The sequence below is a fragment of the Coffea eugenioides genome, chromosome 9 (genome assembly GCF_003713205.1).
Source record: "Coffea eugenioides isolate CCC68of chromosome 9, Ceug_1.0, whole genome shotgun sequence".
Taxonomy (NCBI): Eukaryota; Viridiplantae; Streptophyta; class Magnoliopsida; order Gentianales; family Rubiaceae; genus Coffea; species Coffea eugenioides.
Genome location: NC_040043.1, coordinates 9,223,133 through 9,237,725, shown reverse-complemented (window position 1 = coordinate 9,237,725; position 14,593 = coordinate 9,223,133). Strand labels below are relative to the sequence as shown.

The 14,593-nt window shown below is 34.3% G+C and overlaps 2 protein-coding genes across 2 annotated transcripts; both read right to left on the bottom strand.

The window, feature by feature from the left end:
* Window positions 1–3,783: 3,783 nt before the first annotated feature.
* LOC113782864 (protein EXORDIUM-like 7) lies at window positions 3,784–4,896 on the bottom strand. The gene is given in 2 exon segments (XM_027328803.1): window positions 3,784–4,472; window positions 4,475–4,896. Coding segments are annotated over 2 exon segments (1,002 nt in total). The 5' UTR covers window positions 4,866–4,896; the 3' UTR covers window positions 3,784–3,861.
* A 3,425-nt stretch (window positions 4,897–8,321) lies between these two features.
* On the bottom strand, window positions 8,322–13,403 carry LOC113782865 (protein THYLAKOID ASSEMBLY 8-like, chloroplastic). The gene is made up of 3 exons (XM_027328804.1): window positions 12,894–13,403; window positions 10,822–11,212; window positions 8,322–8,957 (listed from the first exon to the last, which is right to left on the bottom strand). The coding sequence occupies exons 1-2, from the start codon at window positions 13,302–13,304 to the stop codon at window positions 10,823–10,825; spliced, it is 801 nt and encodes a 266-aa protein (XP_027184605.1). The 5' UTR covers window positions 13,305–13,403; the 3' UTR covers window positions 8,322–8,957; window position 10,822.
* Window positions 13,404–14,593: the final 1,190 nt, after the last annotated feature.

Here is a 14,593-nt window from a genome sequence, read left to right as displayed (position 1 = left end):
CGACATGACGTACCATTTTCAGGCCTCCACAATTTTCAGAGGTAGTTGTAGACTACGATGGAGACTCGTTATAAGTTGCCTTTTGCGAAATGTAGCCAATCATCAGCATACACAAAATGAATTTGGACAGTTCATTTGGAAACTAAATCAATCCAATTGTGAAATGGTATACCATTTCATTTTGTCTATTGAAAAATCGTCGGTTACAGCAATTTTCTTAACATCGGCTCGATCAATAGTTTTGGCACAAAAGTCCTACCTTGGTTGAATGGCTGATACCTTAGATGTGTAAACGCAGAAAGTTGCTAGTTCTTTCTTCAGAAAGCGGCTTAGAGTGTTGAGTGTTTGACTGGTAGTATTCCTTAGTAAAATGTGTTAACATCCCTCGAGTCGAGGTATTAAAAATTACACGTAACTCCCTTGTCATTTGAAATGACAATACTGCCCTTAACTATTTTAATGAAATTATCTTGTTTTGTATGCTTATACTTAGAATGACTTTTAAAATTATTTTTTTCATTCTTTTTCCTTCTTGTTTTGCCAATAAAACTATAACACTACCACTATTATCTCTAGTTTCTATTGTAACCAAATATTTAACTATTGATTTTTTTATGAGTTAACTTTATATGCAATCTAATGTTTTTGCTAATCTTTGTCTTCTATTTTTTGGTATTAAAATTAAAAAGAAATGGCCCAAAATCACTATTAAATTACAATAATCCCACTACTAAAAAAATTCATAAACTCTAAATGAATTATTTCAACATTTTCTTTTCTATCTTATAAATATAAATCCATAATAAAATACCATCAAAAGTATCCTATTATAGTGATAAAAATTATTATTATAGTTGTTTATCAAATAATAGGTGTGAACATTAAAATTTTGGCACATTTTCCTTATAATTATACTAGATAATCTTATAATTGTATAAGGAAGTAAATTTAAAACTCATTACATAAGGGCATTTTTGGGTATTCATTTAAAAATTTGACCAATTCAATATTATTTTAAGGTTTTGTTACTAAAACTATCACATCAAGGAAGGTAAGTGTAATTTTTCAAACCTCAGAAGAGCTCAGTGAAATTGTTTGAAACCTCACGGGAGGTTTCTAAAAGATTCACATTTTTACGTAATGGAGAAAAAATTTGACAAAACACACTACATTAATTGGTGGTGGAGACGTTGTTTGTTTCAGATACACGAGTCAAACCAGAACAATGAATTACAAAGCACAACTTGTTATGAAAAAAAATCTAATGCTTCCAAGCTTAACAGTTTGCTAAGTTGGTTTTTACGTAATGGTTTCAAAATTGTTACAAAGCACACTACATAGTGTGTGTGTGTGTTTTTTCAGTTTCAATTCAGATAAGATTTCAAACTTTTTCAAAACTGTTACAAAGCACATTACACAGTGTGCGTGTATGTTTTTTTAATTTCAGTTCAAATAAAATTTCAAACTTTTTTACGTTGAAGAAAAGTTGAGAAGTAAGTTATTCCAATATCGTTACCATAATTATTGACACAGTAACATTGTCCAACTTTATGAGGAAAAAAGTTGAGAATCGAGCTATAGAGGTTATGAGGGTAGAGATGAATTGAGTGATATGAGTGGAGGGACTAGCAAAAATAATAAATAAATAAATATATATATATATATATATATATATATAGATATAGAGAGAGAGAGTTGAGAAGCAAGAGAAAATTTGAGAATCGAGCCGTAAAGGTCGTGGATCGAGCTGCTCTAGACGTCCGCAGAGTGTTTAATATGTTTGGGCTTTCTAGGAAAATAGATCTTTGGGGGCCTATATGGACACTTCAGTTAAGCCTTTTTTTTCTTACGGACAGAATTGAACGTCCTTCTACGGCCCGGCTTAAACAATAAAGTACCCACGCTCATTTTTTCTTTTCTTTTCTTTTTTCTCCCTTTCCGTCGTTGTTTTTTATTTTTTTTAAATTACATCTTTTGCCCGGCTAAGTAATAAAGTACCCATCTTCAGTTTTTTTTTCCCTCCAAAATCAAAAGAAAACGAGATATATTTAACGAAACAAGAGTTGCAATCTAATTTCTCAAATTATTATAAGGATTAATTTTTTATATACTAACAGTGTAGTGATTTTTTTTTAAACTAATAATTTGGGATGTATGTCATATGTGTGTGTTTTGAATTTCAAATTTAAATTCATGTTATGTAGCATGATCTAAATTTACAGTGTAAAAAAAAATTTTACACTAACAATGTATAAAAAAGTTATCTTTATTATAAATCCCTGATTTTAGCTTTCAACTCTCAAAAGGATACTTTTCTCTTTTCTTTTTTTTTCCTTTTTGGTCTCTTTGGCTTTGGTGACTTTTCAAAACATGATTTTAGGTTTTGTAGATGCTAAAAATTTACAAGTCAAAAGCAGCAAGATAGAGTGTTTTTAGATTCTGATTCTAAAAATAAAAATAGTTAAAAACAAACACATAATTGATTGTAATTTGTTGTTTTAACTTCTTGAGACGATCAAAGAAGTACCAATATCAATTAAATGGCCCCAACTATTTTTTTTCCTTTCAGTTTCTCATTGAAATTTTTTTTAAAAAAAAAATAAAGAAAAGAAAGAGGGGAAAAATGGCTGTGTTTGTGTGTGATTGACTTTTTAAACACCAATAAAACATAAGAAGATTCTTTCTCACCTAACCCCGCAAACGTGGCTCTTTAAGCTTTAATTCAATTTTTTTTTCGAAGACGATAACTGTTGACCTAAAGAGGTTTAGGGGTAACTCGGAGGAGATTGAACCACTATCGGATCAGATGAGGCCAAGTCACTTTAAATGTAGCATTTGGTGGAAGAAAAGATTTTAACCTTGCCTCCTACCCTTTGTGCTGGTGGTTAAGCTTTAATTCTACCTGCCAGACCCTTTTCTGTTGGAATTGTTCAGAGTCCTTTGTTCGTTCTTTTGTCTCTCTTTCTTTCTGATTTTTCTTTTACTTTTCTTCAATTTTTTGTTTATCTCCATAGTTCAGAGACAAGCTACGAATTGACCAGGGAAAAATATCATCATATCTTGTCGAGTTAATGTTTAACACTGCCAAAGCAAAAGCAGTCAGGCGAAGATGGTCCTAGTCAAAAAGTTATAATATTACCATAACATTTTTTCCTTAATTCAATTCTAGATTTTTACAGTTAAAACCCTATTAAAATCAGCTTTGCCCCTCAAAACTTCTATAAAAATCATGAAATGTACCCTCCAAGTATTCAACTTTACAAGCTATCGAGATAACACTCGATACGTGTACAATTTGTCAAAAAATATTTTTAATTGAAATAATCACATAAATGATGCGAGTGAATATAACTATTTTATGTAATACATGATCAAAAGTGTATCATACAGAAATATGTACAATGTACCACATGATTTTTAGAAGAATGGAGACTTTTAGAAGATGGTTTGGGAAGTAAAAAAATCGTTAATTAGGGAGAACGTGAGAATTGGAGAGAGGTAGTTTTGGTTCAGTAGGATTTGCGTGTCATTTGATAATAGAGATAAGGATAAATTTATAAACACATAAAATTAACACCAAATTAAGTACCTACACATATTTTATTATTGTAAAGATGATAGCACCAGTGAACCAATTAGAGTCCTGCAAATTGTGAGGTTGATTTCAATTCCTTCATTTAAAAAAAAAAAATCACTAACTGTATTCCATTATCAGTGAAAATTTTTTAGTACAACATTCTAGGAAAAAAACAAACAATAAAAAAAATTTAAAAGCATGCCATGTTTATTATCAAATCACTAGAGATTAAAAATATGTACATGATAGAATAATGACAACCCCATCCTTGCTTAATTAATTAATTAATCCAAGGCGTTGGGACCAAAGCATCTTCTCCTAACAGGATTCCAAACCCACTGCACAAGAAATTTCCTGCCTTTGACTCCATTGACATTGAATCCATTCCCCCATGAATCCTTATACACAACTCCCACAAATCCACCACCAGCACCGGTCCCATAAACTCCCAAGCACAAATCAGCAATTTCAGTAGGGGCAGTTGGATCATCCCCAGCATACCAAGCATTCACCAGAGGATTACTCGAGACCTCAGCTAACTCATGAGCAATCACACTGATCATCCCATCAACACCAGCATCCCCATTTGGTGCTTTCATCAGGTCGTTCCCTCCGTTGCCGCTCGGCGGCGGCTTGCCGGAGTATTCAGGCCATGCAAAAGGGTAAGCACACATGCCTGGACATTGTGTGCCACTGTACCCTACCCATGCATAAGGCACAGTGACTCCAACAATGGATGGGAATGTGAAGTAGTGAAAGCCACAAACAGCTCTACAGAATTCTTGGACTTTAACATTTGAAGATGTTAAGATCAAATAAAGCCCGTTATTGTAATTCAGTGGCAGTGCATTGGGATGAGAGGATAATGCTGTTTTGATGATGGATTGCATTGACAAGTCAAGTACGTACCATGAGAGTATTTCCAGTCGAAAAATTCTCCTTTGAGGATGATGTTGCTTGTGATATTTGAGCCGGTTTGGTCGGTGTATAGCTGGACAACTCGCCACCAGTCTGCTACAGAAGGGGATGGAGCTGGAGAAGAGAAGGAATAGAGGAAATCCCTGATGGTGGCTTGATGGGCTGGATTCCAATGGCCATACCATATAACGTAGAGATTGATAGGTGAGGTTAGGACAGGTCCCATGTGATATTGAAGGTTCACAAGGTTAGAAGATCCTTCAAAGTTCTTGGCTTGGTTAAAATCTTGCTGGTCTTGGCTGAATGAAAATGCCAGTGAACCAAAGCAAAGTGAAGTGAGCAAGAGAAAAGCCAAGTGTAGATTCTGCATTTTGAGACTGAAAAATTGCTTTTGTTGTAAACTGTGAAAGAACCATATATATACTACTATAAATTTTCACACACAAAGACACAGTAATATAAACAGATACTATATAGGAGAGAGTAATGGGAGTTATGGAGTAGGATGGATTGGACCCAAAAAAAAAGAAAGAAAAAAGCTTGGATTCTTCCATTCTTGCTTTTTGGAAGGTGGGACTAAGGCCAGCATGTTAACCTGATTGATTTTCATCATTACGTGGCTTTGAATTGATGAGCCATGTTCCCTCTTCTTTATTTATTGCATTTGTTGCAGTAAACTATGGACCTTAGTCTAACTAATCTTCTGATGTTTTTTGTGCCACCGCAAGTTCTCTGACACCGTCGATTTCGCCGAGAAACACTGTAGTTATTTTCTAGTCCAAAGTCCCAAATGACTTTCTCCCCCAAATAAGTTATGTTGTCGGCCGGCTTTCCTGTTCAAATTTGAGCAGTATCCATCTCTTGATAAAGGTAGAAGTAGAACCCGTGAAGTCTACTGGAAGAAACAAAGACAGAGCAAATCAAGCCAAGTAACTGATTTAACGGGTGGTATGTGTAAAGTTGACAAGAAAGTAGAGTTTTAGTGGTTGTAAAAGACAAATGTTGGCTCAAGACTTTGATTAGTTGAAAAAAGAAAAAACTTTTGGTAGACATTGACATACCACTTGTACATTGAACTTTCTTATTTAGATTCATTTGATTTCTGCCCCATGGATAAAGGTCAAAAAAATCCCTAAAAAAAATTTAAAGCATTAACTGAACGTATTAATAGCTTGGCAAATTGTAATTAACTAAATTGCATTTGTTTCTCTCAATTTGTATATTTACCTGAAAGTTACTTAGATATACATTTGGTTTGTTTGTTTACATTCATTTATAAGTGAGTAGATGAAGAGCATGGCATAGTTGCTCTATGTGCAAAACATGACTTGAATGTGTGTACTGCTTAAATGATTAATTTTTCATATACTGACAGTGTATATACTTTTACCATTAGATGCATAACACACAATTTGAATTTGAATTTGAAACCTAGATTTTACACAAGTGTCGTGCATCCAACCGTAATAATATATACATTGTTAATATATATAAAATTTACTCTTAATTAAGTAGTTGCTTTATCTACAAAATATTTATAAGGGTTCTATTAAGAGCATGGCAAGAAAATTTTCACTTTCCTCGTGACACTAGCATCTTTTTGCCCTTGCACCAATGATAGAAGGGGCATGCAGACTTTTAATTTGCCTTTTTATAGGTTTCTTGGGTTCCCTTTTATACATCGATGGTTGGATCAGGACCATCATTCCTTTCAACCATTTTCATTTTTCACCGTTGGCAAAGATGAGCAAAGTTGGGTCATAATCTCTTACTGATGTCAAGGCACAGTGCTTAACTGTGTAACAAAAGAATCATATGATCAACTTACCATGCTGTGGCCCATTAGCTCTCAAAGGGGTAATATCCAAGTCAATGGCTTTGAGCTAGACCATTCTTTTTCATTTTCCCTTTTTTTCAACTTTCTAAGAACCGTAAAAGTTACAAAACAAAAAACAAAAAAGCCTAAACTAGCTAAGACAAAACTAAAGCAAATTACATAATGATGGTTAATTTTGGAAAAGTGTGGTCAAAATCATGTTGTAATATCAAAATAATGATGGATGTGCCCATAGTAGTAAGGCAAAGCATGTGACATCCTTTTTGCAATTAATCCACCAACTTTTTGCTGCAATTAAGGCCCTTTTCAAGATCTTTGACTATTCCTACGTCTCTTCATTGATTAAAGTCCTATTCACATTAATCCGTGGACTAATATATTGGAAGTTGACACTTACAAGTTACGAATACTTTTCTGTTCAAAGCTTACTTAATCTGTGAATGTTGAACCACTGAAATCAACCTGGTGATTCAGAGAGGACTGTTTGGATCTTTTTCACTCTCAAATTCAAGATTCGAGTCTTTGACCTGACAGTTAGAGGTGAGAAAATGTGGAGAGGGGTAGAAGGGTAAAAAAAAAATCTGTGAATGTTGCACAAAACAAAGATTAAAAACGGCGGACACAAAGGTTCAAAGTTAACTCAAAGGGATTAATTCAGATGATCAAAGTTTCAAAGTTACATGTACATAGACTTTTGAAATTGGCTTAACATGACTTCTGAAATTGGCCTTATCACGTGAAGTATATGTATCAATAGATTTGTGCCACATGTTTAATCAAAATATAGTTCAACTAGGTAAATGTTGATAGCATTAAGTTGCGTGTGAAGCTAAGGATAATGTGAATCATGGAACGAAAGTTTTGAAAGCTAATGACATATAGTTTACCCCACGGATAATACAAAAAGTTTAAAAAAGAAACTCCTCTTGACCAAATTCTTAGAATCTTTCATGGTTAAGTGCAAATAGAGATTATTAATAATGAGCAGCAAGGATAATATATGTGATACAGTTTCTGTTTTTATTATGCAAGTTTTATACTATTATGTGCTAGTGCTTAATGCACTTTTTGTGTCTCTTTCCGACATAAAGAATCGAGGTGGTTGAATAGCTCTTGAGAAAGATCTAATGAGCTTAATGGTAACCTAAATGAGTTAGTTAATCAGTCACAAGATTCTAATCTTTCAAGTAAACACAATAATGTTCACAGTTCACATGCAAAGACGAGAATCTATATAGTATAGTATAACTCAAGTAGCCTTAGATTACTGAGAAAGGGTTTGCAGATTACAAGATTTTAAGTTAATAATCTAACTAAGTCGAAGAATATCAACTCTATATATATATATATTTGTCATTCGGCACTTGTCTACGTTACACCTACTCTTACTGTAACTTATTCTAAGGGAGAGGGCTCAATTGGGATTATTGCAGAACTGACAGGAACTGAACTACCATCGGATTAGAAGAATATCAGCTCCGTATATTGTTGCAAAAAGGACATTCGGAATTCGGTTACCTGCTAATTGTTGATTACATTATTAAAGTAGGATTCCCTGTCGGGCTGTCCCATTTGATTTTACTTTATATTTCCCTGCTCTATTTTCAATTTTAGTGGAGACAGAGAGCACATTTGACACCCCTGCAACCAAGGATGCCAATAAACTTTTTTGTGCTTATTAGGTGACACAACTTGCTTAATTCTCTGCTTAATTTTTTGTGAGGGAATCTTTGATTCGAGGGTTGTCTCTGTATTGTCAATCTCCAAACTGCGAACCATTCGTTGCTGAAGAAAAGATGAAGATGTCTTGGTGCAGATTCTTTGCCAGAGATAAAGAGATATTCTGGCAAAAGTTGAAGCATGAGAAGTGGGCAAAAGAATGGGCAGAAGGTAATAAAATCAGTCGACGATAGAATGGGCAGAAGGTAATAAAGCCAGTCGATAATAGAAAAAGATAAGAAGTGCTATTATAAGTTTTGGGATTGCCATCATCAGTTGCTTTTCTGCAATAGGTTTTCAGGAATCAGTATTTTTCTGTGCCTGAGCATCATCAGTTGACTTAAATGTATTGGCTTCACGCCAAAGCCATATTAATTCAACTATAGATCCTGCCATTGAGAACAAAACAAAGCTTCTTCAGTGGAACAATTGACTTGCTGATCTGAATTCTGAAATCTGAGAAGCACAAACTACAAAAAAAAAAAAAAAAAAAAAAAATCCAATTCCTATCTAGTTCTTCAGTGAAAGCTTCTCATTTTGTCCGCAATATGGGCAGTCATCCTACCTATCCGCTGTCTATAACAATCAGACCCATAATGTTGGTGCTGGAGCGGTATGCAGCCATTCAGGTGCTTCACCATCATCATAAATGTGAATCGCCTCTTAAAACACTAAAGAGGTGCTGCCAAAGAAGAATCAACTTGGCATGAAACAATGATGCTCTTCAAAACAATGATGTGGTATTTTGTACATTAAGCCCTGTTCTTATGGTAAAGCTAATGATGTGAACTGGTTTCCAAATCATAAGACAGCTTCTTATCCTCCATTCAGACGAAATGGTACAGCCCAATTCTCAGCAGTTCCATACCATCTTTTCCTTGTGAACTGAGAAAATGATCATAAGCCCTGAAATCAAATAGTTCATATGATTAATGAACATACAAAATGCAAGTCCGCTGTTGCTGACAAGTGTCTACACATCGAATGAAGAACTTAAAAGCTTTAACTCTTTCCATGTTGCTTCATGCAAACTACAATCTTTCTAAATTTGAAAATGCTGACCAGTAACTCACCGTTCACTTCTGCAAAATATCTAATGAAGATGTTTTGCAATAAGCAGAATACCTCAAAAGGATCAAAGCGTGGCCTTCAAAATTCTCGACATTTTATTGACTAGGGTTTAATCAGTGGTAGCTATGGTCATCTTACCTTATCTGATGCAGATTTCATGATGAGGTCCAATTATTTGTATTACACATGCTTTCAACAGTTTTCAAGCGGGTGCAGTTCACTACCTTCATCAGGTTTTGTTGTTTTGTCAGGATAAAACAAGCAGCGAGCTGGCTACACTCAAATGATCAGCCCTACAGGGGACTGAGACATGGAGGATTCAAAACTTCTTACTGTCACTGTAATTTTTACTTGCACAAGTGAATCAAATTTAATCCACATGTAAAAAGGTCACTAAGGAGTTTTATTTATTTATTTACTTATTTTGGCTCAGGAAATCTTAGAAGCTTATTATTGATGATATGACATCAAACTATACCTTCTTGCAATGGCTATATGCACATTTGATGACCACGTGTAATTTTTTACGTACAAAAGGGAATAGTTATATGCCACATGCATAAGATTAGCCATACAATCTTATTAGTCGAGTGACATTAATCTAGACCTCCATTTAAGAGTTATATCCAATGTTTTAAGAGGCAGAGGGTATTGGTCAAGGCGAAAACCCTGCAATTTGGGGCATCAGGTCCATGAAGTTTAAATGATTTCTTCGTTGATCTAATAAATGAATATTATATTATACAGTATGATATGTAATCAAGACCCGCTAAAAGTGCAAAATCTTAATATACTTACAGAATAAAAAAGTAACTAAACTTAAAGGAACACTAAATTACTCAAGATTCCCAACCATGAGGGGAGTTCAAATTTTTGGCAATATTGAAAACAAGCTACAGATCACAACAGAAAAAAATTAGATACGGTAAAAATGAGAAAACTTGTCAAAACATGGGGGGTCAATCATTCAAACTTCACCTGTCAAAACTATCTTTAGCCTAAATGTCTCAATATACGCACTCTGGCATTGACTGACCAGGAATGACAACTATAAATTAGAGAGATCACACCACAGTAGTTGAACCCATGCATAAAGAAGATGAATTTTCTTACGTACTCCCATAGCAATTCTTATGCTACCCCAACACCCTGAGGCATTTTCACGCCTTGCCTCTAGACATGCCTTAGAATGCCCTTTAAATCACTGATCATGTGTGTGCACTAGCATCAAAGTATATGGATACATCTGTGTGTGTGATCCCACATATGTATCACACATGATCCATTGAAGAATAATTTGATAACCAGAAATGAAAACAATCAGAAGCTCAGGTGACTGTTTCAATAAGCTAGAGATGACAAAAACCATTTTTCTTGGCCAACTAGAATGCTACTACAGTTGAATCATTAAAGATTCAATAAGTAATGAATCTATGATGACTTCATATAACTAACACAACCACAAACAAGACAAGAAGAGGTAGTTACAAGGACATCTGGAGAAGCATCTCATTTCTGATTTCAGCTCTGACATTTGTTTCAAGGACAGTGAAAAAAAAGAAGCTTCACAGCTTCCATACATTATGCTAAATTTTCATACATATACTTAAATATACAAATCTGTACATCTATATATGAAACGAGTGACAACTGTTAAAAGCAAAGGAAAAATGCACCACAAGAAGTTTTAAGTACAAACCTCAACGAAGTCCAAATATCTCTTCAGGAGGATCATAAATATGTCTGTCAGGAAATATTTCCTCAAAATCTTGCTTGACTCTGTTCCGCAAGAGGGGATGCGGCAGCAGCCCTTTCAACAAAATCCTGAAAGGCAATTCTTCTGGTGGCTCTGGAGACTTCTTCATGTCCTCATAAATGTTCATTGCATCTGCAGGAGATCCATATCTCAAGAAACCTCGAATGACTTCAGTGTATGTCTGAGAATCAGGAAACAGGTCCTCCTTTCTCATGCTTTCCCATAGCTCCATTGCTTCGTCCATTTTTCTGCCTCTAGCCAATGCAATGATTAAATCCTTGTACAGATAGACATCAGGCTTATACCAGTCTTGCTTCTGAATCGCCCTAAATATCTGAAAAATGGTATGGATCATATTTAATCATATTTGACAAATATAACAAGCAAGCGTTCAGAAAAATACCCAAGACTGCATTTAGCTGAAACAGTTTCTCATGCTTTCACCACTAAATGATAAAACCAGGATCAATTATGAGGAAAATCAATTTCTTTTTCCTTTATAAAAAAGCAATTAAAGCTTTTCTACCCAAAACAGGTAGCTGATAAAACACAATGTGCAGTGGGTTTCTTATTTATGACACTCAATTAAACTTCACAACAAACCCTGGTCCCGAAATTCTAAGAGTCGTCCTTAGAAGAAATATTGACCAAAATATTATTAGGTGTCAAATGCTCCTAGTTTTTCTTTGAATCTTTAAAAACCACTTTAACCCCAAAGATAAATAACTTTGTTTGTCTCTTACCATTGTTTTGTTTCATATTCCTTAAAGATTTTTGCCACCATTGCATGACTCACTACTTTGCAGACTTGGACCAACAGAAAGAATGAGACCAAGGCGGTATCATATTAAAAATTCATGTGGTCAAAGCAATTTAAGAGAAGCTCAATGTGCAGAAAACCATATTTATTCCTGTCCACAAATGCATTGTACAGCTGCAATATGCATGCAAGAACAATTAGGTGAATCAAATGAATGATTTCCAAATAAAAGCTTCACAATATCTAGGTCAAAACCTTACTGCTAAAACCAAGGACATACTTGTAGTCGAAAAAGAATCTAAAAGCTTTTGGATGGTTTTTGATATCTGCAATGAAAGTTAATTAGTTTTATTTAGGGTGAGAAAATCTTTAAATAAATAATTAATCTTTTATACTACAAGTGATTTGAATTTGTGTAACCTTGGTGAGGAAGTTAATCTCAAAGTATGATAGCCACGCAAAACAATTTGTGTGCAGCAAGACAATGCATGCAATTCCAAAACCCTTTGAGATAACATGAAATGGGTTCTACTCCATGAAACACTCCAATGCAGAAGCATGGCAACTATGGACGGCTGAGGAATATGCGAGCATATGTATTGCAGGCTACAGATGTGAAATATTTGGTGAATTTTCTCAACTTAAGCACCGAATGGATAATACATCCCAAAGCACGTTTCTTATCGATACAACATTTGAGAATAAGCTTTTCAACCTCTCGCTTTAATGTATCTATTCTCTTAAGGTATATAGTCACCTTCAAATCCAAATCTGCTTTTACTTAATCTCTTTTACTTACTAAATGCTTCAATATTTTCAAAAATATCTTAACGGTATTCAAGGTTGCTATACAATCACTCTTAACGAACATCTATCTCAGATGATTTTGACAAATCACATCTTTCTTCCACCATTTCAAGTATACTGTTTGATTGTTTTCCAAGAATAAGCCAAAGTACACAAGTCATGTAAACTTTTACCACTTCAGCTTAATGACCTATATATTCTTTACTGCGGACAAATCAGCAAAACACCACCAATTAAATTTGGAGAGATATTATCCGAATAACCAAAACAGTCAACCACTGCTCGTGATTAGGGAAACTACAATCCTGCAGGAAAGCTGCAATGTACAGCTGCTAAAGCAACAAGTACCACTACTACACAAACTTAGTTCCAAAAAGGCATCATTGCAATGTATATTCAGAATTCCAAATAAACGTTACAAACTACATTGGAGCAATTAATCAAATACCTTGATTGCTAGAGAGACCTCTTGCTGGCGTTCCAGTTCATTGAGAACAGCGACCATGTCCATCTTCAGAAGCCTCAGGACGTGATTTTTGACGAACCTTTCAAGCTTTTCATCGTCCTCCTTGAATTTCTTCAAGCCCAATATCACAAACAGAGCTTCTTTGCCGATCATTTTCTTGCCTCTCCAAAGAGGCCCTCTTGGCCTACCGTCGTGGGTGAACCTTACAAATTGCTGGGCCATCTGGGTTCTCCTGACCCCGCCCAGAAACATCTGCCGTTGCGATAGTAGCGGAGCTGCAGGAGAAAGAGGGTGAAAAAGGGACGAGAGGTGCCTTCTTAGAAGTGGTGATATTGAGTGTGTTTTTGCACCTGAAACTATGGCTGCCATAGCCGCCATTTTAGAAAGAGACATGGCCGGGAGATGGAGCGGAACAGAAGCAAATTTCACCGCTGAAAACGTGACAAGATTTCTCCGGCCACGCTAGAGGGAAATGTGGCAGCGAAGGTTGTGTACACTGATGCGAAAGAGCAATTTGTCTGACTAAAATCTCACAAATTTTCATTATTTATATTTTTGTGTGAGCAACTAATAACAAAATATATTTGTGTAGAATTCAAATTACGTTTAGGGTTAAATGCAAAACGCACCTCGAAACTATGTTCGGTAAGTGATTTGCCCCCTATATTATCAAGGGATAATTGCAGAAACCTCCCCTGAGGTTTCTAACACTTGCATTGACCTCCCCTGTGACTTGAAAAATTGCACTGACCTCCCCTGAACTTACTACTACTTTGCAAATTCAGTCCAAACGATTAAAATATTGTTTTAGGGAGTAAAATTAGAATTTTGTACCAGATTTGCCCTTTATGCTACATATCCAATGAATGACAAAGTATTACAAATCAATTAACAATTAATAAACTTTAAGGAGTGTAGTTTTCCTGCAAATACGCATTACCTATTTAAAGTACCAGCTCTTTATGGGTATCTTACTTTCAAACATTTAATTTGCAAATACGTATTATCCATTTAAAGTATCGGTTCTTTATGGATATTTTACTTTCAACATTTAATTTATGATAAATATATCAATGTTTGTAAGTAAAATTCAAAACGTGTTACAGTAATATTCTTACAAAAAGGAAATCGGTAGTATTTGCAAATATTTGTATAGTGAAAAATAATTTTCCAAAATCAGCAGTATTTTCCAAAAAATATTTAAGTACAATCAAATCTTTGTACTCTCAAGTATTTAATTTTTAATAAATACAATACCTACCAATTTTTCTTCCGTAAAAATATTAATGTAATTTTTTTCAATTTTAGTTACAAACATTTATGGTTTTAACATAAATTAAATGATTCAAAATAAAATGTCCATAAAGAGCCAATACTTTACTCATCTAATGAATGAAAGTCATAAAGAATTAATACTTTATGAGCCATTTATTTTTTTTAAAAAATATTTAATTTATATTAAATAGATAACCTACCGATTTTCTTTTTATAAGAATATTACTGTAACACTTTTTGAATTTTACTTATAAATATTGATATATTTATCATAAATTAAATGTTTGAAAGTAAAATATCCATAAAGAGCCGGTACTTTAAATGGGTAATGCGTATTTGTCTATAAACTACACCCCTTAAAGTTTATTAATTGTTAATTAATTTGTAGTACTTTGTCATTCATTGGA